This window comes from Drosophila rhopaloa, unplaced genomic scaffold, assembly GCF_018152115.1.
Source record: "Drosophila rhopaloa isolate 14029-0021.01 unplaced genomic scaffold, ASM1815211v1 contig_115, whole genome shotgun sequence".
NCBI classification, from domain to species: domain Eukaryota; kingdom Metazoa; phylum Arthropoda; class Insecta; order Diptera; family Drosophilidae; genus Drosophila; species Drosophila rhopaloa.
Window position 1 is genome coordinate 18,742,862 of NW_025334990.1, and position 26,950 is coordinate 18,769,811.

The 26,950-nt window shown below is 40.0% G+C and overlaps 2 protein-coding genes across 11 annotated transcripts; both read right to left on the bottom strand.

Moving 5' to 3' along the window:
* Window positions 1-2,196: 2,196 nt before the first annotated feature.
* LOC108051249 (protein kinase C, brain isozyme) lies at window positions 2,197-26,685 on the bottom strand. 9 transcript variants are annotated; one of them, XM_017133280.2, is made up of 15 exons: window positions 26,563-26,685; window positions 21,231-21,654; window positions 19,451-19,477; window positions 16,324-16,355; window positions 16,161-16,240; window positions 14,864-14,978; window positions 5,075-5,203; window positions 4,251-4,407; window positions 3,824-4,172; window positions 3,567-3,740; window positions 3,416-3,507; window positions 3,154-3,355; window positions 2,903-3,091; window positions 2,705-2,845; window positions 2,197-2,644 (listed from the first exon to the last, which is right to left on the bottom strand). In XM_017133280.2, exons 2-15 carry the CDS (start codon window positions 21,431-21,433, stop codon window positions 2,492-2,494), a joined length of 2,043 nt encoding a protein of 680 aa, XP_016988769.2. In that variant the 5' UTR covers window positions 21,434-21,654; window positions 26,563-26,685; the 3' UTR covers window positions 2,197-2,491. The 9 variants fall into 9 exon arrangements, with proteins under 9 accessions (XP_016988769.2, XP_016988767.2, XP_016988770.2 ...); XM_017133278.2 differs by lacking the exon at window positions 26,563-26,685 and adding an exon at window positions 23,336-23,480; XM_017133281.2 differs by lacking the exon at window positions 26,563-26,685 and adding an exon at window positions 23,332-23,480.
* LOC108051250 lies at window positions 5,217-9,838 on the bottom strand. Of its 2 annotated transcripts, XR_001769619.2 has the most exons (5): window positions 9,300-9,838; window positions 8,424-9,237; window positions 7,772-8,368; window positions 6,962-7,704; window positions 5,217-6,903 (listed from the first exon to the last, which is right to left on the bottom strand). XR_001769619.2 is itself a non-coding variant. In XM_017133284.2 (2 exons), the coding sequence occupies exons 1-2, from the start codon at window positions 7,104-7,106 to the stop codon at window positions 6,806-6,808; spliced, it is 243 nt and encodes an 80-aa protein (XP_016988773.1). In that variant the 5' UTR covers window positions 7,107-7,201; the 3' UTR covers window positions 6,728-6,805. The 2 variants fall into 2 exon arrangements, 1 of the variants encoding a protein (XP_016988773.1); XM_017133284.2 differs by lacking the exons at window positions 7,772-8,368; window positions 8,424-9,237; window positions 9,300-9,838 and having other exon boundaries at window positions 6,728-6,903; window positions 6,962-7,201.
* Window positions 26,686-26,950: the final 265 nt, after the last annotated feature.

Sequence of the window (26,950 nt, forward strand, 5' to 3'; positions counted from 1 at the left end):
AAAAAAGAGTATAACATTTACCACAGCGCCTTTTCAGTTTTCTAAAGTCCTCAAATTGAAAAGGATCACTTCCACATGAAGGCATAGATCATACAAAGGATCAGCATAGCAACTATGGTATCCTGCATTCCACAGATAAAGATTGTTCATTTCGGAGACTCAGATGTATATTTAGTAGTATTTTTTATTTACTTTCGGGTACTCGTATTGTGTGTGTGATGTGCCCAAAGCCATTTGTTTGATTTATTTGAGTTTGTCTCTTTGTTTGGCTTGGCTCAATAAATTATAGATTACATTCAGTTGGGGTCTGTGTGTGTAGTCGTAAATGTATATAGCGAATGCATATGCACAGGCATATAGCTTCGACTGTTCAGAGGGTGTGGGTGAGTTATTCAGACGTAAAAATAGTTTTCTTTAGTTTAGTTTGGGTTTCTGTCGAGAGCTTTGTTTGGAAGTTTAGCTTTCTCTCGCGTGAAATCGTATGGTATTATATCTGTTAAGTAATTCACATCGATATTCCATAAATATAAATATATTAATGTATCTATTTGTTTTGTACTAAGTTAATATGCAATTAAAATACATACGTATGAGACTTTGGTTTAAAAAATGACCTTGAAAATCATCAAAATTACATAAATATGTTTTGTAAAAATGTCGACTCTAAAGAAAACTGCATGCAGTTAAAGTCCTACCAATATGCATTTTCAATATGTATATAGTTCGATAATAAAAATTAATTTTCTTCAAATTGTAATATTTTCAATATTTGAACAGACTTGAAAAGTTTTTGCTTCCTCCATTTATTTGCCATAAAATTCATTAAAGTAATTCAGACACACATATACATCTATAGATATATGTTAATTATGCATTACATTTATTGTTAAAAATACGAGCAAATTTATATATTTATTTCCCTCGGGTTGAACGTTAAGTGCTACTCATCTTGGTTGTGAATCGTACTCATCGATCGTCTTCGGGATCGAGTATATCATTTGATCTACTTTCTTGGCTTAGATTACGTTTTGATTTCAAATTGGAGAGTTAAATTAAACGTTTTAAATGCTTCAAGTTCGGAGTTACACAATTTTATATATTTAGTTTATAGGTATTTAATTTTAGTATGTATCGAATTTACTAGTTCAAACTACTTTTAAGCTTTACCACTTCTTGTTAGATCGTTAATCACCACTTTAATTACTCTGCTGTGACCCACGCAATTAGCTTGGCTACAAGTTCCCCTTCGACAGACGCATATAACTATGTAATTTCCCTATAAATACGAATAGCCTCGTGTGGCATGAATTCTGTTAAGGTTTCTTCTATGAGAGAAAGATAGCTACGAGAGGCACAAAAGCTTAGCTCGGCTGGCGCTAATTTGGAAATCGGTCTAGGCTATATACGACGACTATAGTTTTACACGCTTACAGTAGATTGTCTTTCCCATAGTTAAACAGTAGTTGTTAGCAGCTAGATTCCTGTGAAGGTACTAAAGTGTCCAACTCAAGAACAATCTAACATAGTTATCCCTAGGTTAGGAGCAAAAGTTTTAGTTTCACAGTTTTACAGTTTTACAGTATTAGTTTTACAGCTTTAGTGTTAAGTATCGTCTAAGCTTAACTTATTGCTATGCAATTTGTTAATTATGGTACATTGAGACTCTATGCCAGCCATATATATAGACGTGCTATATATACTCGTGTGTTTGCAATGCTTTTTAAATAAAACGTTAAATTAATTTACACGCACATTGATATATTAATGGAATTTAAAAACACTTGTTCTATGATATTTCTGCTTAAGTATTGAATAATTTGGGAACTTTAGTTGTTCTCCTTGGTTTCTCCCTCTTTGGCGAACTCACCTAAACGCGTTTTCGATTTGATTATAATGCCGGGGCTAGCACTACAATCGAATGACGTTTGAACCTGGCCCAAAACTTCTAAGTCTCTCTCATCCTTGCTCTATCGAGGAAAGTGTGGAAGTTTTCCCACTGTGTGGAAGTTTTCCCACTGTCTTTACTATTAAAATCGATTAATTGGCTACAAAAACACTCAGATGTTGGCTAAAAAGTTATCTTCCAAATGGAAAATGCAAATGCTCGAAGCTCGCTGAAGTACATGTTTTGGAAATATTGTTTGAAATCGGACAGAATCGAACAAAGTTCTACGCAGAGTGATAGGCTATCAGGAATTTGAAATGTTGATTTTTATTGCTTTCTTTTTGGCTTGAGGTGAGGACGTGCTCTTGAACAGTATTCGAATATTCCACAACTAAAGCTCTGTTTCACAGTTTCTAGCACTTAAAATTAACTTAAAACTTAACAATCAATATCAATAAATATAGATACACACAATGGTCGAAAACCAAACAGAAAACTTAACAAAGATTTACAAAATGTCTTTTCAAAAATCAATATCAAAATAGACTTAAGGGACACAACTCGCAGCATGGAAACTAGACAGGATCAGATCGGATCGGATCGGATCTATGGGCTAAGGATATACTCGGGGTTCATGTAGGAGAAGCCAACGAATTCCGACTGATCCAGGTTCATCATGAACACCTTGTCCGTGGGCGTCAAGTCTGTTTTCTCTGATGTGAACTGCTTGTCGAAGTTGGACACATCCTTGCGGTGTTTCTGGAAAACAATTAGGTTTAATTGCCTGATGGTAAGGATATGAGGTTTTAAACTGCTTACGATCTTCGGTTTGAATGGTGGCTGCACCTCGCGGTTTTCTATTTTCTCCCAATCAATGCGTCTGAAGAAGGGATGCAGACGCACATCCTCCTCGCCAGAGGAACCGCAGCCCAAACGCTTATTTGGCTGCTTGGTTAGGAACTGAAATACATTTCTAAATTAATCATTTTCCAACTACAAAAGTGCAAAGTAACGTACACCCTTGCAGGCCTCTTTGGCCTCCTTGCTCAGGCTCTTCGGGTAGGAGACATTATGATCAGTGATGGCGGCGAACAGCTCCTCCTCATCCTCGCCATCGAAGGGTGGCTGGCCAACCAACATTTCGTAGAGCAGGACTCCATAGGCCCACCAGTCCACCGACTTGCCATAGGGTTGATACAGAATGATCTGAAGAAAAGTAAAATATTAGTATTAATCTTCCTTATTAAATCCTAACCTGAAAGACCCACCTCGGGAGCTATATAATCTGGGGTACCGCAGAAAGTCTTTGTGGTCTTGTCACCCATTATGTTCTCCTTGCACATGCCGAAGTCCGCAATCTTCACGTGCCCATCGGCATCCAGGAGAACATTATCCAGCTTCAGATCCCGATACAGTATGCCCTTGGTATGCAGGAAGAAGAGTCCTGCGGCTATTTCAGCGGCGTAGAATCTATTGAAAGTTGCAAAAATATATCCAAAGAGAACGAGGGCAAGCTGAAAGGTCACTTACACAGCCACTGGCTCCTTGAACTTGCCAAACTGCTGGATTTGGAACATCAAATCGCCTCCGTTAACGTATTCCATCACAAAGAACAAACGGTCCTGGAAAGGAGGCATTCTTCATCTGATTTCTGTTTGGACACCCACTGCACTTGACTCACCATTGTCTGAAAGCAGGAGTGCAATTGCACCAGGAAGGGTGGCTTTTCACCCAGTGCCAGGACACGTTTCTCGATCATGGTGCACTCGACGTCGTCGTCCTGGATGATCACATCCTTCTTGAGTATCTTAATGGCATACAGCTCCTCGCTGCCCTTGCGTTCGGCTAGCAAGACCTAAGAGTATGGTTTAATTAAATTTGTATATGATAAATTCCTTTAAAGGTAAAGCAGATTTAGTGACGTAGTTTTGTACCCACCTTGCCGAACGATCCTTTGCCCAGAACTTTGATGAAATTAAAGTCCGTGGCCCGGATCATGTCCTTTTTGGATGACGTATGCGTGTTCGTGTCGCTGCGCATCACCATCGGCTTCTTCTGCGACGGCTTCTGCTTGAGCTTCAGCAGATCCTGTTCGTCATCCGCACATGGCACATTGTAGTACTCGCCCTCGTCCTGGGTGAGCAGCTTGAACCAACCATTGGTGGGGTTCTTGATGATCTCCGAAATGCCGAAGGACAGAGCGCCCATGAAGTCATTACGGGAGGTGCGATCCCAGTCCCACACCTCGATCAGGATGCGTCGATCCTTGTCCTCGGGCTTAAGATCGCTAAGAGACGATTAACCATTGTGTTTGAATGTGTGACAATCCAATTTAATATGTTATTGAAACCCAAGTAATACTCACTAGCTGAGCGTCTCATTCCAGACAGGGTTCAGGCAAGCCTTAATGGTGCGAGTCTTCTTCTTGGACTGATCCTTGTCGTCGGGAATCAGCTTCACCTTCACATAGGGATCGCTGAGTCCGTTCGGGTCCATGGGTATGAGATTGCGACCCTCTTTGACTGAAAGGCAGGACAATGGAATGTGGGTGGTGCACAGCTCTGTGGCATAAGCAGTCAATTAAAACCCATCCCGGTTGAGTGAAAACTCCGGCCACAAAGCGGCAGCTACGGAAATTACGTGAAATATGCTCCTGGGCATGAACAAAGCATTGTGTCCTGGAGGACTCCCATCCAGCCGCCACGCCCCTCCCCGCCCGTTACGCTCCTTTGTTCTGCAACTGCATTCTAGTTTAGCATTCATTATGTGGCATTTGCGGCTAACGAAGGAGAACGAGTACAGAGAATTTCCTTAAGCGCGCATAATGAATTAATGCAAATCGTAAGCAATTTTCCCAGGAGCCCAAAGGACTTGCAACATTCGGCCGAGGAGCCTTCTGCCAACAGGAAGCGAACCGAATCGGAACGCCGAGCAGCAAAGAAATACAAAGGCGCAAAGACTGCGGAGAAGATGTAACATTTTAAGCGCGTTGCTTGGCAAACTTTGCGGCTTCCCGGGGCATAATTTCTTTTCCACTTGCCTTTTATATATTCCGTAAACTTTTTTGCCGCCCACTCGCCCCGAAGGCTGCCGCAGCAACAAAATAAAAAACTTAGAACGCTCGGCCATAATTGGTAACAATGCTTAAGCGGCTTAAATGTGTATTCCCCTGGCCTGGGGGCCACTTACTCTGGACAGTCAGCAGGTTCTCCTTGACATTGATCTCCAGATAAATGCGACCCCGCCGCTCCGTGTGATCGCATCCGCAAAGACTGGGCACGTTCTCCTTGCAGCGGGCGTGCACGTTCATGTCACATGCTGAAGGGGGGGTTTTGGAAAAATGTTAACCAAATGTACAAATTAAGTCCGGCTTTTCAACAGGCTGAAGGCGAAGGGGTAAAGGTGGGCTAATAGAGTTTGGTTAGTGGGATTGATAGGCATGAATTGGATGTTGAAGTGGAACACAGTACACACACACGCACACACACACGTACAGAGAGGTACAGTCTCGCACACAGAGCAAAAGTCAAGTACTTACCGTGTCTGTCGGTGCAAACTAAAGTTTTCCCGTGAATATGCAGACGATTAATCTGGGCTGTAGCTGCTCTCTGGCAAAACCAATCAGTAAATAAAACCCAAACCCATTTTTCACCCATCACAACCCTCCCATTTGGTTTTTCCCCATTTTACTGCCAGCGGAAATTGACAAACTGTTGCTTCTCCCCGATTGAAGCTTCACTTCTGACTATGACAAGTGGCAAGCGTTCAATTGGAAATTATTTGCTAAAATCAAATTGCGAGTTATTTTCATGAAATACGTTTTGTTTTCAATTAAAGCACTTTGCCATCATCATCGGCCATCATGGGGCATCAATGGGCATCATCCTGCTTTTGCCGATTGCTTCAGTTTCCGCTCACATATCCGCTTTCCCCGACTTTTCCTTTCGGCTCTTTTCTCTTGGCAACATTCCGCTTTGGTGAAGTGTAAAATTACTTTTGCTTTCTCCCCGCACCCTTGGCCGGGTCTTAATTTCATTCGAGCGAACGTTGCGTATACGTAATGTCCTGCTCTCGCTGCGTATGCGTGATATTTAAGTTACGTTTTGCCGGGCGGCCCTGTGGCATGTTGGTCAGCACAGAATGTGCAAAAATGTGTACAACAAAGGCAAAAAAAAAGAGTTTTCCTTTGGCGTGGCGCAAAAACAAGAACACACACAGGAAAAAACAAACACACAGATATGAGTGTGTATTCATAATGTAGCCTCCATTTTGTGTGGTATCCTTGCATTCCCATGTATTTGTATTCCCTTTCCCCGTTCGCATATATTATTTTCGCATACATCTGTGGGATGTTTGCAGTTTTGTGGATCAGTGAAAGTTGTATTTGCCGTGTCTCAAATATCTTAAGCTTTAAAAATTGCCTATGATAGCGAAACATTTTTTGAATATTCGTTAGGAGCAAAAGCAAATAGGGGCATATGAAAAACAAATGCCAAGAAGACTGAGCAGGAATGTCATCACATACATTATCAAATATTTCACCATCTTGTTTCAGCGAAATAACTTCCTTCGTTTAATTTAGTAGCTTGACATTCCGAAAATGCTTGCCGAAAAATGTATATTAAATGTAACTTTGTGAAACGTGTAATTTGGTTATATTTCTACCAGTTGAAACATCTATGACATCGAACAAACCTTGATTATTTTTAATGCGAGAAATTGTTTGGCTTAACGCTTTTTAATTGGGAGCTTGAAACCCCCATTGTATAAAAGTCAAAAAATAAATTAAAGCAGCGTTTGACGACCATTTAATGCTAGAAGGACACATATGTCAACGCCTTTTTACTTTCTATTAATTTTTTCCCATTCTAGATATTTATTTCAGCAAAGCTTTAAATTGTAACCCTATCTGTACAGAAATCATTTAGTTTTCTTTTTGCAAGGAACACATCTTGTCTGCCTAAAACTGCCAAAATGTTTGTTGACGGTATAGCAGCGTCCAGCTGGACCGCAATCCGCTAAAATATTTAAAACATCATATAAGCAATCGCGATTTCTATTTTAAGTTACACTTACGGTGTGTGGGGGCTCTGGTAGGATATATCATGGACAGTAGAGTAATTAGAAGAAAGGCCTTTAAATAGATATCCATCCTTATCCAATGCAACGAATAAAATGATTGTATTTCATTTTTTGGAGAATCTAATATAATTTGTGGCATGATAATTGCAATTACATAACACCTAATTTCATAAGGAACGCTAAAAACGAATAAGAATTAGGGAGAGTTATATAAATCTGGCACAAAACCTTCAAAACATATTGTGAATAATGTCAGAAGGTGTTTGCATATGGTAAGCAGCTATTTCTATTACATCATAACACAGAAGATCTAAATAAGTTGGATATATGGTATATACTTTCAGGGAACTGAACTTTATAATATAAATTTATTTGACCATGTCAAATCCCTGTGCAAATCCCTTGTCACACTATAAAACGATTCGATTTATATAGGAATACAAATGTTATTTTCGAAATCGTAAGACATCTACTATATGTCACGAGTGGCAAGCGTGAATTACAAAATTTCTTCTCATATAAACCTTTACCCATAAATAATAGAATCAGTTAGAAAGGTACAGTTGCTAAAAATTATAACAATTGTATTAATTGAAAAGTATTGTTTTTATGAACTTTTATATATGGACTTCGCCCTTTGCGCCTATCACGGCAACATTTCTCGGCAGCAGGGCAAGTTCCGGGTATTGTTGGACAAGGATTGGTGAGTTGGGCACAATATCCACTTTGACCGCATGCTAAAATATTGATTAGACTTCATCAGTCATCGCAGGATCCTAATATAAGTTATATATACTAACGGACTTGTCCATAATTGGGATCAAGGAACGATGACAGGAGAGCTGCCTCCTGGAACTCCTTCAAGTAGCCGATCATCTTTGCTGAAGTTGCGCAATTATTTAACCGACTAGCTTGTGTGGACATCTTTTATACTTTAAATGCCGTGAAAATTGCATTTTCCTGAACTTAAATTGGTTAAGCCAATTGGTTTAAGTATGGTTTAAAAGTTAATATGGATCGGTAGTATATAATTATATATTACTAAAGTCACGTTTTCCAGGTGGTCTTTAATTGTTTATTTGGGTTTTTAATCAAAATTATAGCTTCATAAACGTAAACAATTTCAGGAGAACCATTATAATTTTATTAAAACAGAAAATTGATCGGAAAATATACAAAGCTTCTGTAGTTTTTAACAAATACGCACAAGAATCGTAATATACTCGTATTTGTTTTATAGAATATTTCGATGTTTGCAATACCTGTCTCCTTTTTGGGTATAACTTCTTTAACCCTGAATTCCAGGAAATACGCAACATCTTTCATTTTTATTTTGACAATGATCATTGATCCAATGTGGACATTTGAAGGTTCTTAATACGCACCATCCGAGTCCGCATCCTGAATTATTAATTTTATTATGGCAGTAATCGCTAGTCAGGAGTTATGTACATACGTTCACCAACATTCCTCTTTTTTCTGCCCTTTTGCCCATATACAGGACTAACGATCGCACTCAGCAGAGCTGCTACCAAAAGGAACCAATATAAGCTGATTATCATTGTTAACTAGTTAAGATAAACTTTTTCAAGACTTTTATATAGAGTCAGGCTAAACCAATTAGTCTTGGTCAAAACAACAGTGCATTTTAAAGAGAAATTAATGTAGCCATTAATGCTCAGAATAATTGATTTTGCATAGTACTTATTTTGTTGCATTTCTTGTATAATATTGTCCTTAAGTTCAGAATCATAGGAAGAAACGTAGCTTCACATATTATAGATATGCATACACATAAGTATAAGTATATGAAGTATAATTTAAAGTCTCTATAAGTCGAACTTTTTGTTGTGCCATTAGTATTAAAACTGGGAATAACCAAAGATATAAGCTACTTTAATTTATACAAAAGCCATTTGGGGATTCGCAACTGGAACAAAAAGGGTCTTGTTTCCATCCTGGAATCTTCCAACATTTTTCATATCGAAAATTCGAACATTGTTTCTTCACTGGTATGCGTGGACAACCACCATGCCCCTCAAAAAATGCTGTTTATTTTTTTTTTTGATGTATTGAAATTGAAGAGGAGTTGTAGTAACATATTATTAAAGAACAACACTTTTTGTAGCTACCTCCTGGAAGAAATACATGTTAAAAAACCGGTTTAGCCCATTCTGGGAAGACGCAACATTTCTCATTTCGGTTTGAGCAGTAATCAAATATATTAGTACAAGGATGTTCCCTCGTGACACACCATCCTCGTCCGCATCCTGAATTATTGAATAGACTATGTCACTGACACCTAGAAAATCACAACAGGTAATCTACATACGTGCACCAATATTCCTCTTTTGTCTGCCCTTTTGTCCAAAAACAGGACTAACAATCGCAACCAGGAGAGTTGCTAGGAGAAAGAACCGAAAGACGCTGATCATCATTGTTTACTAGTTGATTCTCAGTTTTGTTTGAGCGTTATAAATAAAGCTTTGCCAAATGGATTGGTCTGGATCTAAATTGGTGCATAATCGAATTATCGTAGCACTTAATAGCATCCATAACAATCTTTTAGCTATTAAGCCAGCGTTTTCGATGTATCAAATAAAATTAAGGACCAAGAAAACTCTCAGTAAAATGACTATTAAGTAACGGATCCAATTTGCTGTCAACACAGAAAGTACAAAATTATGTTTATTTGTTGGTTATAATGGTTAGTGTTTTTTTTAACAATAATAAGTTCTGTGAAATAATCTGACTATTAAGTGGCATGAAAACCTAATTTCGTTTTGCTAAAAGCTTTGGACAAGGTTGGGATTACTATTTATTTTGAAATATTGTTTTACTTTTCCAGTAATCCTAGCTCAAATGATAAACTTACAAAGCTTCTGAATATCTTTTAAGAATATCCAGAGTTGAGAATAAATTAGATTAATAGGGAAATTTAAAGTCCTTTTTTGTGATTACTGAATATCAGTTGCTTTTGCTGCCTTGAATATTCGCTAAATATTTCGTATCACTTATTTTTAAGGACACTAATTGAGGTATCCGAAACAATACAACCAGAAACCACATTGGGATGCTCACACACAAAGGACACTCTCACATTTTCATTAGTTTCGGGTCTGGCGACCTTCGTGTGTATTTGCCTGGGTCAATGGGGCGTAATTAAATTATTTTGTTTGGCAAAAAGGTATTGGTCCATCCCACAATACATATATTTTAATAACCCTTGGCGAAGGCAAATGACTGGGAAAGTTCTACGCTAAGGGGAACAGATAGGCGCTAAATATGGGGTCTACAAATACGTAAATACGTTGTTGGGCCTTTAAAATTAGTAAACATTTATTAAGTGGCTTTGCAAACTTGACATGCACTTGCAATAACGTGAAAATTAACAAGTTTTTAAGAATGTCAACGAAAACTGAAAAGAAAAGCAAGTGCAGGCAGCTGGCAAGGCAAATGAAATGGGTGAAAAGCGGGAAAGCGGGAAAAGCTGGCGGAAACTTGTCAGCAACAGTGACAAAAGCAACAACAAACAACTCGCCCAAGTGTGCCACACACACCCACACACACACACACACTCTGGCAAACACAAACACAAAGACAAGTGCACACTTGAGCGGGAACAAAGCGCAGCTAATTGTAAATTGCAACAATCTAAAAAGTCTGCGGCGCCGCCACCAAAAATGCAAATGAGTTGGGACACTTTGGCCGACAAAGGGGGGATATGCTATATAGGGGCTACATAGGGGGGACTATATAGGGGACTATATAGGGTACTATATAGGGGACTTTACCTCGACACTTGAGACCCTTGTGCGTGATGCCGTGCAAAAGGGACCCACAATGATCGCAGAACGTCGGCGACAGGAAGGTGACATTCTGCCATTTGTGGGGCATTTGATGCGCCTGCCCGATTTCGATTACGATTTCGATTTCGGTTTTGAGTTTGGATTGGAAGAGAAAACTAATGGAAAATTAACGCTGGGCATAGGTATAGGTGTTCGTAAAAGCTACATAGGTGCAATGGCAAAATAACAAAACATTAACAACATGAGATAAAGAACACACAAAATACGCAACAAAAAGCTGATTCTATTTAAAATGGTTTAATCTGTTTATGTTTATATACATTGTTTTGAGTCACATATGATAATGAATCCTAACACTTAGAACCAATTACAGGCAGTAACCTATAATTTATAAATTAGGAAAGGGGATTTAAAAATGGGATTTCAATTTAAATGATATTGCACAAACTTGACCTCACTTGACCAACGAACCAATTGTTGAAATTTGTATATTAATAAATTGTAAGTTATCCAAGCTTAAGATAATGGTAATATAGATTTTTTAGTAGATGGAGGACTTATAGCCGAACAAGTTTTAGAATTACAATTATAATATTGTCAGCAGATGTTTATAGTAGGATACTGATAAAATTAAAGACTTTTCGAGACCGTTTCATCAGCGTGTTTGTCCCCCAAACTCCACCCTTTTGGATGTTAAATACAGATGTTTTCCACTGAGGCAGCTTTGCTTTCGTACTAATGAAATAAGCGCGACGTTAATTGAGTTGCAAGTTGGCCAACACATGTCACAAACAGCGAAATCAAATGAAAGTGGTGGCAGTGGCAGTGTGATGAGTGGGTAGCTGCACATACATATACAACACACAGTAGACGGAAGAGCATAAGTAACCAGCGAAGGTTGCAAAGACAATTGCTGCCTAATCCTTTCCAAGGAGCTCTTGCACTCATACACACAAAAAATCTCTTACACACGTGACATTGGCTGAAAACTCTAAGGTTATTTTCTTTTGGTGGGCGGGCGGCATTTCACCCACACAACCGAGTCGATTGTTGTGCCAGTTTGCGGTGGGTGGTGCCGCAGGCAAGGACATTTGATAGCATTATGCCCCTGCACGAGCATCCACTGAGTAGTTCCCCCCAAACACTCGAGGTCCTTCCCCCATTTTTTCGGTATTTGGGGGGCTTCAGAAATTTGTTGTTTGTCTCTGCCAAGGTTCAACAGCTGCTCAGCCATTAATATCCTTTTGCTACCAAAAGACAAACACCAGCGGAAGGCAAACATACTGGCACACTCGCACACTCAGACACACGAACGACCTTGGCAGCGGCGCAGCGAGAAAGTTGTTGCATACTTTGGCGGGCATGCCCAAGGCCGTGATGTGGGCGGCGGGCGGTGGGTGGTGGTCGATGTGGGGTGGCGGGGGATTTGTTTGGATAAAATGCAATCGCATTGAAGGTAAACACGTGTGTGTGTGTGTGCGGCCTCCAATTGGACTCGCTTCCGAAAGACCCTGGATAGCCACAGGTGTGGACACTCGAATCGAGACCCTTGGCATTGCGGAATTCGGTGAGTACGGTGGAAATTCGATATAATGTGGGACTTTAGTTATTGATAACTACCATACGGAAGTGGACATATACAGCTTTCTTTTTAAAGACCTTTTATCATAAGCACGATTCTTTACCGCATTTAAAAAGACTTCCAAAAGGAATTGAGCCCCTACTTTGTTAACCAATTTAAATGGCATGTGTATATACTAAACCAATTTATTCCACAACATAATGGCAGCTAGCATTACATCCAAATTTAAGCCACTGTCGCTCGAGTGTTTGAAATTGTGTGCCTTGCTCTTATCGTTACGTCACAGTGTCTGCCACATGAAAGCCTCGTAAACAAACACCCCGTCAGACATTTCCCAATAAATCTCTAGGCCCACGCACATACACACACACACACACGCACACGCAGATAGAATTTCATTTGGCTAACACGCCCCCATTTGACGCCTACTTATTTGCCACGTGCCAGCGCAGAAATTTGAAAAAATATTTGCAGCGCAAATTTATCACAGCATTCCTTGCGTCGCAGCCTGTCACCTAACAAATTCGTGCCCCACGTTTCCATATCGCCATCATCATCTAGCTGGCTGGCAGCTCCCATTACTCCATTGAATGTAATTTTCGGTATATGAAACGCCGGCGTACGTACTATAACTGCCGGCATATTAACAACTGATGCCCGATAACAAATGGGCGGTGGAGCGGTGGAGCGTTGAACGTTGGCAAATATAAATTGCCATGTCATTTATTCCGACAACGCAGATAAGAGGAGTTGGGCGGCGGTCATATGGACTCCCAAATGTGGTCATATCGCCATCCGATGGCACTTTGTGGGCCCAACTGCATTTGTTTTCAATTTCCGGTTCAAGAAGCAGCTACAATCAGATTTTTGAGCAATGCCAATCGATTCCGCTCAGGTGTGAAGCTAAGCCTTGGCCAAAATTGATTTGCCTACAGCTGTCGCAATAAATTTGATCCGATTTGATGCACAGGGGGGTGGCAATAAAGAGCCGAAAGTCGTGGCACAAACACAACTGACAATGGTAACATTTAAGCTTATTGGGCCAGATTGTGTTTCACACACAGAGGGCAGGAGAAAAGGCTAAGTGAGTTAGACATTTGCAGGGGCGCATTCAGGTTCAGTCGGGGTTGCCATGGCCACAGCATCACACTTGAGGGCACAGATGGATGTGACATTTGATTTCCGATTCGCAGAATGCTCTCTTATTGCCTCTGCACTTGGTGTTTACACTTGACTCGCTCTAATTAAGCCGGTTGCCATGGCTGTGAATTAATTGCCAGACCCACTGACAAGCCACATGGAAAGGCTCTTCAGTAGTTACAGTTTGCTCGAGCAGCCAGCCAAAATAATACTTAAGAGTCAAGTCAGAAAGTCGGTTGGTGGCTGCTCAAGGGGTAGAACCACACCCTCATCCAAAAAGGGGCAAATTAACCTCTGTCTAAATACAAGAGTAATTACATTTTAAAATAAAGTATTTAAAGAAAACTAGACAAGTTAAAATGTAAAGTCTTAAAGTCATTTCGGCGTAAGTCATGCAAAAACATTATTTTGTATTTAAATAAATATCAGTATTGAAAATTCATTAAATAAGGCTACTAGACAATTTAAAATAATATAATTGAAATAATAAATAATTAATAAAATAGGTAATAATAGGAAAACAAAAGCTGAATTTGTTAACAGAAGTTTAAGCAAAAGACTTAAAGCATTTCCTTATTCCTAAATAAAGGTATGTCTACAAAAACCGTAACTATAAAAAGGATTGAGAATTTAGCACACTTATGTTCCCCCAAAATGTAACAACCTGGGGGCAGGACATGGAAAACTTTTTATCTGAAGCACTTCCGCAATTTGTTAGTGGGCCGAAAAACACATTAAAATTATATTTATATCACAGGGCAGCTGCACAAAAATTTCTAAACAAATGACAAGCATTGTTCGGCAACTAAGTTTGCCCCCTCCACTGGAATCCTCGGAGTATCCCTGGCATGTGCATAATTATGCAAATGAATTGGTTGGCGAAGGAGGGGGGAAAGTGGGTGGAAAAGTGGGTGGAAAAGTGGGTTACACGTGGCACACAGAGAAAACTTTCAGTGCGGTTCGGTTACGGGAAAGTGAAGAGTAAGCAAACAATATACGAAAAAAGGAAGCCTTTGCTGGTGTATCGACATATTTACAAAGGTGCGGCCTGCCTTCACATATATCTGTAGGTGTGTGCTTGTAGGTAGAACAATTTAAATAATTAACTTTGGGGCCTGCAAAAGAAACTTTCTCCATGTTGTTGACCAGGTCAAATTGCGTTTAAAATTTAATTCCACACAGACACAGACACACGCACACGCACACATTATCATCATTATTTACACTGTCAGTCGGGTTTTCGGAAAAGGATTAAAAGTTAAGTGAAAGAGAGAAGCGAAAAAACTTTTGTGGTTAGAGATAGAGAGAGAAGCTGAGGGGAAACACTTATCGGGGGGAAGGGTTCTAGCGGGGGGTGGGGGTTACCTGAGCATTTGAGACCCTGGTGGTAAATGCCATACAGCAGGGAACCACAATGGTCGCAGAACGTGGGTCCTGCGTATGTGAATGGCTCGAAATTGTGTTGAGTTTTTGGTGAGTCCTTTATATTAGTTTTAGTTTTCGTTTTCGTTTTCGTTTTATTTTTATTTATATTTATTTTTTGTGGTTGCAACAGTTTCAATTTCAATTGCGAATTCATTTGGTTTTGTTGTGTTTTTTTTTTGGTGCGTGGTTTCGTGACAGCGTGAGTTGGACAGCGAATTGAGTTTTGGTTTGATTTTGGTGGATGCACACATGGAAAAGAATACAAAGTACAAATTTGGTTCATGGTAAATCAACAGAGCACAATGACAAATTAACAAGTTCGCGTCTAACTTTCGCACTGAAAACATAACAGAGGACAATCTCTACTTAAGTTTAGTGTGAGTTTGCTACTGCTTTTAAACAAAACATTTTCTTCTGCATTTTCCATGTGCGTAGTTGAGGGGGGAGGAACTTGAATTTATGCCCGAAAAAAAAACTACTTTATTTCATAGCTGTCCCGCCCTAAAAGCCAATCCATCTGAGACTCTTTTCTCTATATTCCTGCCATATTTTCCTGTCTCCCCATCACAACATTTCTCCTTGGACAGCCAGCATTACACTTAAACAAATTCTGTCATTATCAGTTCATATTGGTGGCCAACCAATTGTAAATTAAGTGAAACTATTAAGTTATTATAATTATAATTCTAAGAAGACTTTGGGCTACTGTTAACGTAACCAACTAAATTCCAATGTTGAACATGAATATGTTGAAGTAAAAGGTATAACTCCCACTTTTCTCCGTGTAATGTGGCTTTCCTGAATAAATACGCAGTGTAGAGAACTGGCTGTATGCGGAAAAATCCAACTGACATTTTCCATAACCCAGCAGCAAAGGAAAAGCCCGGTCGGACAGGGAAACTCGCATTTGTAGCCCCAGTCTGCTTAGCTGGCAAAGCAAAGTTGACAGGCGAGTCGGGACGAGCGGACACGACAGCTGGGACTTTGGGGACGGACAGACGGACAGAGGGACGGACAGATGGACGGACGGACTGACTGACTGACTGACGGACGGACCCGGCATAACCAAAAACCCAAATGACAGTTTAATTTGACAGAGCCCACAAAGACTAAAAGCAATGCAAATAGGTGGCCACCCCCGCAGCCTCCACTCGCACATGGAAATGCAGTCGGTGCCTTATCCTGCTATCTATGCATGTGTATATCCTCGTGGGCATATGTGTTGGTGCGCACTTACCGAATCGATGCCCTTATCCTTGCCCGGGCAGATGAAGGTGACATACTCGTGGCACCGCTTGTGCACCACGTAGGAGCAGACTGCGGACGGAGAAAGGAGAAAGGGTTAGTCGCAGGTCGAAGTTCTGGTTTCTGGTTTCTGGTTTCTGGCGGGGAAACCTTACCTTGGCACTGAAATCCTTGCTTCCCGAAGCCCCTGCAAAACAGTGAAACCAAGTGGTTACGGTCAATTTGCAATCGTCGGCGGGTTTTTACTGCCATTACATCAATTAGCATAAATATTTAATTCTCCATTAATCAATATGCTACTCGGGGGAGGACCAATCACACGGCCTCGGGGGCCTTTTAAAATTAATCAATACGCAAACCGGGCTGAGAATTTATAGGGCCACAGCAAAAGGCCTGTTTAATGTCAACTTGTTTGTTTTGCTGTTATCGGGACTACTCTAAAAAGGCATAGTGGGTGATTGCGACAGAAATGTATTATTAAGCGAAAAATTCACAAAGATATAGCAGCAAAATACTTCAAGGTTAAACTTACTTTATTTGGTTTCGTACGTATCGCAACTGATTTAATGATATTTAAAGTACTCTGTAGCTTTTAGTGCTATTTCATGGCTATCAAAGATTCAAAACTGCATAAGACTTAAATATAATAATGATTATTTTTTTAATTCAAATTTTGCATAACTAAAAGGCTACTACTTAATATAATATATGAAGCAAGAATCCTTACATTAATATATAATGTATTTGCTCCACTATCTAGGCTACCAATAGTGTGTGTAGCTACATTTACTTATTCATTTAATGTGTATGACATTTGTAATAAAGCCCAAAATTAAGCACCCCAAACGTGACATAGCTTCCCTGGATATTTGCCTATTTAAACTGAAAACTTAAAGCCATTCAGAGCCCCATTCCGGGCCACTGCCTAATGGCCAGAACCTGTTGTAGGGCCGAAAGGCCGAGGGTTACGTGGGCCGCTCCCAGCCGTGTCCCAGGCCTCGACCGTAAATGACTTGACCACAAACCGCCGGGCAGACCCCTTAACCCTCCAGTGCCCGAGGGCTGCAATTTGGGACAAGGCAAATTATTCACATGCACGGTGGGAAAACGCAGGCACCTACATATAGTATGGTATAGTATATTCATATATATATATATATATATAGATTATAGAAGGAGCTGGCTGAGGCGCCGGGAAGTGCTGGGCCAACTTTTGCAACTGCAGTTGAATAAGTTTCGGCACGAACGGACCCGAAACCCGGTTAAAGTTCGGTCCGTTAAGCCAAAGCAAAGTTGATCCGATTAGGTCGTAACCACTTGGACAATTCACACAAATCGGGCGATTTGTTATCGCTGCTAACGAGTGCGAAATTGCGGCTCGTTTCATAATTCTGTTTGCTGCCTCTGCTGCAGCCCGCATTTTCCATTTTCCATTTAATTTTAATTCTTTTGTCCGACCAGGTTGTCTGTTCCTGGCTTTTCGCTGTTTTCTGTTTTTCTGTTTTCCCTCGGTTATTCCCCGTTTTTGTTTGCCCATCAAATGAAGTGAAAAAGCAATTTTCCCGCGCCTGCAGGTTATACTATGATTCCGCTTCCCCCCCTCCCCTACCACCCCGCCTGCGCCCACACAATTATTTTTTCACGGAATCTTTTTTATGCATTTCAATTTTTAATTAAGCGCATATTTTCCGACAACGCCAAAAAAAACTGGCACAAAGAGATGGGGTTAAAAATGTTTGCAATTTAAGTTAATTAATGAAACAAAAAACAGTGTGTCCTGAATTGCGGCTAAGTTTTTTATTTGTATGGAATTAGTTGATTGTTATTACAAGATTGTCTTCTAATTAAACCGACTTTGTGCAAATTAATTAGTTCCTGTTTTGGGTTTACCAACTTAGTTGCCGATTCCAGTTGCAAATACCCTGCGCAATTGGTAACCCACAAAGTGCAAGTAAAATTTATATATACATTTTCCAAATTACTTAAGTAACGTCTTCTGATTCTAACATTGTCTTGTGGTGTTCTGTTTTGTGAGCTATAAACAATTGTCTAGGAACCCAAAAATCTTTATCTTCCTTTGGTCATAATAATACTAATAAATGTATCTAATTTATAGCCTAATATCATAGCCATGGAAAACTCATAGTAATTTCGTTAGAAGTCATATGAGCTACCACCATAGCTCAAGACAAGTGTAAAAATCACATCAAATCTAATTATGGTATCCCTCTTATCGTTTGGAAATTGTAAATTGATATGTTCAGGGTATTTCGGGCTTCTATCTGGAATTTCCATCGCGACCTTTTCGGTTTCCGCGCTATTATGCAAATGACGTGCCGTGAACATGGCAAATGTTTCACCTGCTAACCGCAAACGAAGGCGGGTGACACTTTGCTGCCGCACCCACCCACTCTGGGCCACCCCCCAGCCCCCACCACCCATCGAGCCACCCACTTAACCACCCCCCAGTGGCTCAGATACGTGCCTGCAACGCCTTTTTGCAACACCCGGCGGTGTGTGCGTGCCCCCAAAGTCCCGCACTATTAATTAAAAGTCGAAAGCAAGTGTAACAGTGGCCGGAGTTGTTAATTAGCTGCAGCCCCCAAAAACGGGCGTTTACGGCGGTGGGCGTGGCCTTTAGCCTGTTTACTGGTATTGCTGTCAAAGCGCGTTAATTACGTGTAATAATGATGCAGTGCCGCAAACAGCGACTTCGCTTTGCGATTTTTTTACGCTCGTCTCGTTTTGGGGCGGTGGGTCCCCAAATTTCGGCTTCGGCCCCACCGGTTTATGGGCATAGATCGATGATGCTGGCCGATGGCGACTGGTGGCGCATTTTAAGCAGCAATTAATTTAATTATTGCCAAAATGTCTTGGCCGACAATTAGCTAAAGAGCCCAAAGCGATGACGAGAGTCACAAGACAGGCTTAATAAATTGGCTCGGTTTTATGCGAGCGACTTCCATATCCATTCATTAGTCGCTGGCTTTAAATTGTCAACGCAACGTTGTGGCATTATGACACTTTGCGGGAAGACAGAGTGTGTTTGTTTATTAAATATGAATTAATATCACTGGAATTGCTCGTCAAAGTGTCTGTGGTTGGAGGGCAACTCTGACTATGAATATTAAGTGGCGAATTAATTAGACACTCTCCGACTTTCTTTGGCTGAAATTCAATGAGCTCGGTTCTACTTTTGTTTTGAAATTCAAAATCTACCACGATTCTCTAGCATTACTCAACGAATGGCTTAAAGTATAATATGTCTTTCAAAATACCCACATCCATGCATATCCCGACTGATAACCGCTGTAAAAACCAAAATTCTGTTCAAATTTCATGTCAACAAACAATAAGTTTTCAACGGAAGCACATCTTGGATTTTTAGGGAGTTTAATGCGCATGAAATTGATTTATAATCCACGGGGATGTCGGCAGGCCAGGAAGTGACTACTGGGACCCTGCTGCCAGGACTGCAAAAGTAAACAGGTTGCCCCAAATAATTTCAGTGCTCTTTGCCTGGCCCTTCTGTTTGTTTTTGCTTAGGGAGCAACAATGGATTAAGACAGATTTTGGCAGCCTTACCTAAATTAAATATTACACAGGTTAGCTTTTGTTCGTGCTGGCTCGTTTTAGCTTTAGGTTGAACTTTCGGGCCAGAAAAACCAATAGGAATTTTGGGGGAATCACTTGACTTGTGGCACAGTGATTGCGTGCTCATAGCAGGAATTTAGTAACGAGGTTTTTGCAAGAATAAAATCAAACTAATAACTTGTTTATGTTATTTTTATATTATTTTATTATTTTTATATTAAGGAACTACTTAAACATTTATTGAACGGGGTGATCCATTCCAACATTTTTCCATTGTTTACTAGGGTTTTCAACAAAAAATCGAAACTAAAGTTGGTTTTACCCGGATTTTGAGCATTAAAGCAAGATTTATTTTCGTTCTAACTAAGCCAAAATTCAACACACAAAAAAAAGAATGACTGTTTTATGCAGCTGGACCTCTAAACTTTCAAATTCTGGTCGATTTTGAAAAAATTATATTTTGGCCGATTTTCGCACTGTGTTTTTTGCGAAAACTGGCCAAAAATAAAATTTTTTAGCTGAGTATACCAATGGATTGGAAATTTTGTACAGAATCCAACGAGGTATGACATTCCAAAATCTGACCATTATTTCAAAAGGTTTTGATAAGAAAACCGAAAAAATCGAGCTGATTTTTTCCAGATTTTGGCCATTAGACATTCAAACACACATTTTTCAATGGTTTTTGTTGTAACTTTGCCAAAATAAGTCGCACAGTTAAGAGAATGACTTTTTTGTGCTACTGAAAACATCTACAATCAACACCAGGTTGATTTGGTAAAATTTATTTTTTGACCGATTTTCGCATTTTTCATAAGGGGTAACACTTGATTTTTTGCGAAAATTTGGCAAAAATAAATTTTTTTAGCTGAGAATACCATTGGATTGGAAATTTTATAACGAATTCAACGAGGTATGACATTCCAACATTTGAGCATTATTTCCCATGGTTTTGATCAAAAAACTAAAACTTTAATGGATTTTTTCGGATTTTACCGATCTTGATTTTCTCCGAAAAATTTGGAAAAAAATTTTCAGGGAATGCCAATCTATTTAAATGTTCTAATGCATCTATGATCTAAACATGGTTTGCTAGGAGTTTGAATTACTTAAAACCAATTCTTTGTCTAAGGAAATATTTTGAAAAATGCGGGCGACCACTGTGTGCTATGCTTTTGTTGCTACATGTTTCTTTTATTTGTGATATTCTTCTTTTGTTGCTCAGTTCCCTCGCCTTGTCAATATACATTTATCGATTCCCACGACTGATGTTATGTGGACGCATTGCTGGCCATGCTTGGTAGACCCACAAGTGCCGCCGCGGAATGGTGGTCTATATATATATATATGTCTGCAGTTCTATGTATATATGTGGGTGGTCGTGGGTGGTGGGTGGTGGTTGGGGGTATATCCTGGCTGCTACAGGATGCTTGGGGCTACCTTTGGAAAACAACTACGAACTACTCACCAGATAAAGTCCTTGCAGTGGGAGCAGAACGTGGGCTGCTTGAAGAACCGGGCGATGAAGCAGTGATCCTTGACATTGAAGACGTTCTTCTTCTTCAGGGCTCCTTTGCGGAGGCGGGACTTCATCTTGTTCTCGCCCACCGCCTCCCCCTCCGCCCCCTGCTGCTGGGGATCCCCGTTGTTATCGCTGCCCTCCGCCGACATTGTTGCTGCCCGCCTCGCGTTGTTTGAAATGTTCTTTTTGTTGCCTTCTCGACGGGTATTTCGCAGCGTTTACAAATCGCAAAGGTTCTTTAACTTGCTCACTTGTTGTTGCCGCATTTGGGTGTTGTTGCTGCCGCCTGTTACGTACTTCTTGCTGGCTTTGTGTTTATTGATTTTCAGTTTTTGTTCTCGGCGTGTTTTTATTGGGCCTTAAATGCCATCTAACGTTTATAATGGGCGAGAGAAAAAAATACGTTAAGCCAAACTGGACCTCGGAATCTCGCTTTAATTTGCGCAAAACGATTTGCATAATTTTATTAATCACTGGCCGCATGTCCGCCGTTTATTTAATTATTTTTCACTCGCGTCCCGCATCGATTTCAATTGATTTTTCTCATAACAAGCGCAGCAATTAAACAAAAAGTCAGGCAAATGTCACCGGGAGACGGACAAACAAGCTCATAATTAGCATTAATTTTAATGCGCCGACGGTTTATCGTACAAAAGAATTTGGGAGGGGGTTTAAGGAAGGTGGACAGGCACCCCTTTGACGGAACGGTTGCTAAATAATAACTTGCAAATAATATAATTTTTCTCAGCTTGTTGAATGCGAGACGCAAAAAGAGACGAAGAGTGAGCGCGCGTGCAAATAAAAAGCGAAGTGCAAACGAAATAATTTTTATTTCAATGTTTTTGCCTTTGTTTTTCAGCTTTATTGAAATTTTTGCAACGCCAATTTTTGTGTGCTTCGCTAACAGACACGTTCTTGCTGGCCACTGCTCTCACCTGTGCAGGTGGGGCAATTTGGGGTTCGATTTGTTTATACCCTTAGTTCAATAAGCTTCTGATTTATAAAAACAAACATGAAATCTTTAAATAATTCGTTTCATAAATGCATTCAGTGAAGTGACTTTTTTTAAGTCAACTAAACCTTTTAGAAACTCTATAAACTGCATATTAATTTTATTTTAATTAAAACACAATTCTCAAATAGAATTATAAAATAAAATATTACTCATACGTAGTTGTCTTCCCCTTTATTTTGTGAATTAAAAGTTAAATTGCAAATGTTATAACTTATCGCAATCACGAAGTACCTGTATTGTCTGTTCTCAAGTATTATTTATTTAACATATTATTTGTAAACTTATGGGAATCGTTTTCGAAAAGTGTCTCCAAATAAATCAATCATACGCAGTGTTGCCTCTGGCGTATTATCATTTATTAACAAAAAAATTCTTTATAATTTAATAGTACTTTAATAACTTAATTTTTTGTGAGCTTTCGGATAGTTAAGTCAACTCTTTTGCTACCCTGCATAGGCATACAAAATCTACAAAGTTCACATTGATTGAAGCCACAATCCGAAGACGGAATCGCAAACACAAATCCACAAAGGACCCATTCGAAACTCTGTGCTACTGGCACTGCGATTGTGTTTGTGAGCGACAAGCAACAGTTACTATCATTTCCGAGTCAATTGTGTTCGCGTTTTTTTTGGATCGTTTTTTATGCCTAATGGATGGTGTAGTTATGACCGATTTTCTGCCATTGTCACGGGGGTATTATTAGAATTCCTTCGGGTTAATGGTGGCTAGAAAATGGTGGCATATTTTCTAGTTTCTAGCATTTGTGCCATCGGCATGTGGCGTTTATTTTGTTTACTTTTTGACCGATGACTTATTCTGATTGGTCTTATTGGACTACACTGCACTACACGCACGAGACGGGAATTGGAGCAGCAACTGCCTTTGCGGGCGAACCGAAACGTAGTGAGCGTGCGAGTATTTTCACACGAGCGGAAAATCCAAGTCCGAGGGCTGTGGTGAGTTTTCCTGGACTCCCTCTCTCTCTCTGCCTCTCCGGGTTACACAAGATTTCTTCTCGCACGCACTCACACACCCGCCGTTGTTGCTGGAAAATGTAGGGGCAGTTTTTCCCCAGCTTTCGCCTGTGGCCTCTTGGCTCTGCGGACTTGAATCGTTTTCCCGGCACGTGCGCTTCGCTCGAGTCACAAACGCGTTCTGGCCAGGCCAACTGACTGCCTTCATTTCTGGAGCGAAAAAACCGTAGCGAGCTTTCGGGCGCTCTGTTAACCGTTAACAGAACCGCTGTTAAGGCTCATTTGCATGGCGAGCAGCTGATTAACATAAGTAAACCAAGACGATTTGAAACCAATCCGAAACGTCAGACCCTGGGCCCCGATGACGCTCTTGGCGATCCGATCTCCGGCGCTCTTGGCCGCTAATTGACTCGACTGAACGAAACTTGTTAAATGGCCACGGGACAGCCGGTTTTGGGCCCACTTTGCCGAGACCCATTCGCACGCGGTTAAAAAGGCAAACAAGAACTGATTTGATTTGATTTGATTTGGAAATGGAATCCCCTTTCAACTGATTGAAAACTGGGCGGTCATGAATATGAATGTAGCTTTTTCTTTGGGGTTCACGCCGATGAAGTAGGTTTCTAACAAGTCACAATTCAAAACATAAAATAAATACTAAATATCGTTTAAAAGACTTTCTTTCGAGATCAATAAGTTTTCCGTTTGCATTTATTTTTGTACAAATTGTTTGTAATTACCTAAATGTAAGTTTTGATAAGATAATTTATATCTTTTTCGCTTTTATAATTCCATTAAAACTCTTAATTGCCTTGACGTAGTTATCAAAGTATTGCATAACACTGATTGACGCGCCTTTCAAATTTTGTTGTGAGTCATTATAAAACTAAAGGTACGAAACCTCAAAACATAAAACTTCCAGTTTGATACCTAAAATAATTTTATCCAATACTTTATGGAAATTTTCTTAGAAATATTTGCAATTATTGTGTTGTGTAGATTCGTTATTTAAATTCTTTATTTATTGCTTATATTTTAACAATCATTGTTATTTTGCAAGTATTATTGGATCCACGTTATTATCAACTCAAGGTGATGAAACCGATTGATCCAACCTTAGTGTATGGGCTTGCCAGGTGAAATTAAACAAATTATTTTGATAAGTAATAACGTATCTTATGAAAAAATGCTCACAATTTTGTTGCTACTTCGTTTCTATTCAGGCCTCAATCGCTTCCACATAAAACACGTAATTTATCAGCGCAATTTACCACTTCATTAGCTATTGCTAATTTGCTAAGCTTGTTTATCTTAGCCCCAAACTGGAGGATAGCAGATGAATTCTCGACGTGGGCGGGTCTCCGCTTACATCTCCCCAACCACAACCTTCGCCGCGGTTACCTGTTACCTGTTACGTGCCACATGCCCCGCTTTTTAGCCACGGTGCCACATCTGATAGCCAAGTGTCACGTTTCGCGGCCCGGCTCAAAATCGAGCTGGGGCGTTGCTATGAAACGAAACGAACGAATCGAATCGAGAGCGGTTCGACATTTGCGCGGCTAATGCAATAATTATTTATCTGCCAGAGACACGGACTGACCATAAACTATCACAACATTTTCGCTTTTCGGTTAGTCGGGCGGTTTGGCTCTAATAGAAATACCAAATATTTGGGCGCGCAAATAAATAACCCCTGCTCACATACGCTCGCCCGAAATGGAGATAAAATATTGTGGTAAATTCCCATTGCCAATTGCTCTGAAAACCATTTGCCGGTCGACATGTAAATGGCCATGTTGAAAGCCATCGGAATTCGGTTGCATAGATAAAGCGTAATATTGTACAGTAGATAGCAGATAATGTTGGCGTCATTCGGCCAAATAGATAGTAATTTATGAATAATTTGCTTTAGATATCACAAACACCAGGCAATAAATTTCAATTGCAAGCAAGGCAATTAAAACCCATTGAAATGTGCTCTCGGCGACAAATCATTTTGTACATCATACAGTATTTGGGGTATGATATGTATTTATTAGGTGGATGTTGTGCTACGTAAAAATATTATAAGTAATGGAAACTATAGAGCATCCTACAGTCGACTTGCCTCTGATTTCTTGTTCACAAATTGTCTCGACACTTTGCTTGAATTATTCCCGGCTGAAAATGCAGTTTTAGCTGGTGTACTTTGTAACTCGTAAGTACTTGTTACTTTGTAAAATATTATAAATGGAACACATTTGTATGTAAACGTTTTTTCACAACATAGTTTTGTGTATTGACCCTAGAATAGATTTTGTCTAAAGCAGGGTACCTCACAGTCTTTAGCTGCCATCTCTGTGGATCAATAAATTATATCGACACTTGGGCAATTTCTGAGAATCTCTCCAGAGCACTTAGCCCACATCTGAACACTTGGTAAGAGTCTCATGAGCGGTGGCTGCTGTAAACTCAAACCTGCTAAATCATCATTAAATCGATTCGAATTCCGAATGGTAATTTCCAATCAGAATCCCATACTTTCACTCGGCTGCTCTGCTTTTTACTTTGCCCTCAGGGCGCTGCTCTACCGCCGTTGTTGTTATTGCCCTTGCTTGGCTGCCTTTTCCGCTTTCCCCGCCATTTCCCGCCTTCGAGAGCTTTGTTCAGCTTTAATTTACTTTATCAGCGAAAACTGAGCATTTTTCGCACGCACACAAGACACGAAAAGCGGCAGAAACGACAAAAAACAGACAAATTTCAATTAAAAGCGTGGGCGTTGGTACAAAGGGCGTGTCACTCACGCATAATTGACACAAATTGTGGCAATCAAGCAAACAATCTAAATAACAAAGCCAATCTTATCGCACATTTTACATTTCACCATTGATGGTGATTAACGATTTGTTTGCTCAAAATATTTTAATTTATGCAAGCGTGTATCTATGATTTTTATTATCGTGAATAAATTTTTCTGGCCATTTCACTAGTTGTTTATTAATGATTGGTTTAAAAAACATTTTAATTTATGCAAATTTATGAGCATTTTAATTTGATGACATTTCACTCGGGCTGTTTCATAAAGATGGTAATATTCAATGATAATTTTATTTGTAATCGAATGACATTTAATGTTGGTTATTTCATAAATATTTTAATTAATTCAAATGTAAATTGTTCAAAATTTTAATGAAGAATGTGAGTAGTTCTTTGTTCAACTGCGGAAGAACCAATTGAATTCTATGCGATTTTGTATTCAAATGTTCCAGCTGTTGTCCAAACAATTTAATTGCCAATGAGAGTTTACATTCGTTTTTGTTTTTTTCTCGTTTCCCGGTTTGGTTTTATTTTTTTGGCACTTTTCGACCGGCAGGCAAAAACCGATGGCCCCTTGCCATTTGCCGCAGAACACAACAAAAAGCACCGCTGCCGGCGACCCGTTCGCTCGAACTTTTGGACTGCCTGCGCACTCGTATCTGTATCTCTCAGATACAATTCGCCTCTGTCTGCCCCACAAAGCGATCGCAGTCGCGTCGCAGCCGCCGCTCTTCGGCGGTCGTGCAATCGCAACGGCCCCACCGTCCCATTCACCGATCAGGCCCACTGTGCAGCCGGCAGCGATCGGTTTTTGTTTGCGTCTTAATTGATTGCGCTGGGAGGTGGTGGTCGAACCGAAATGCTGATGTATTTGGTGC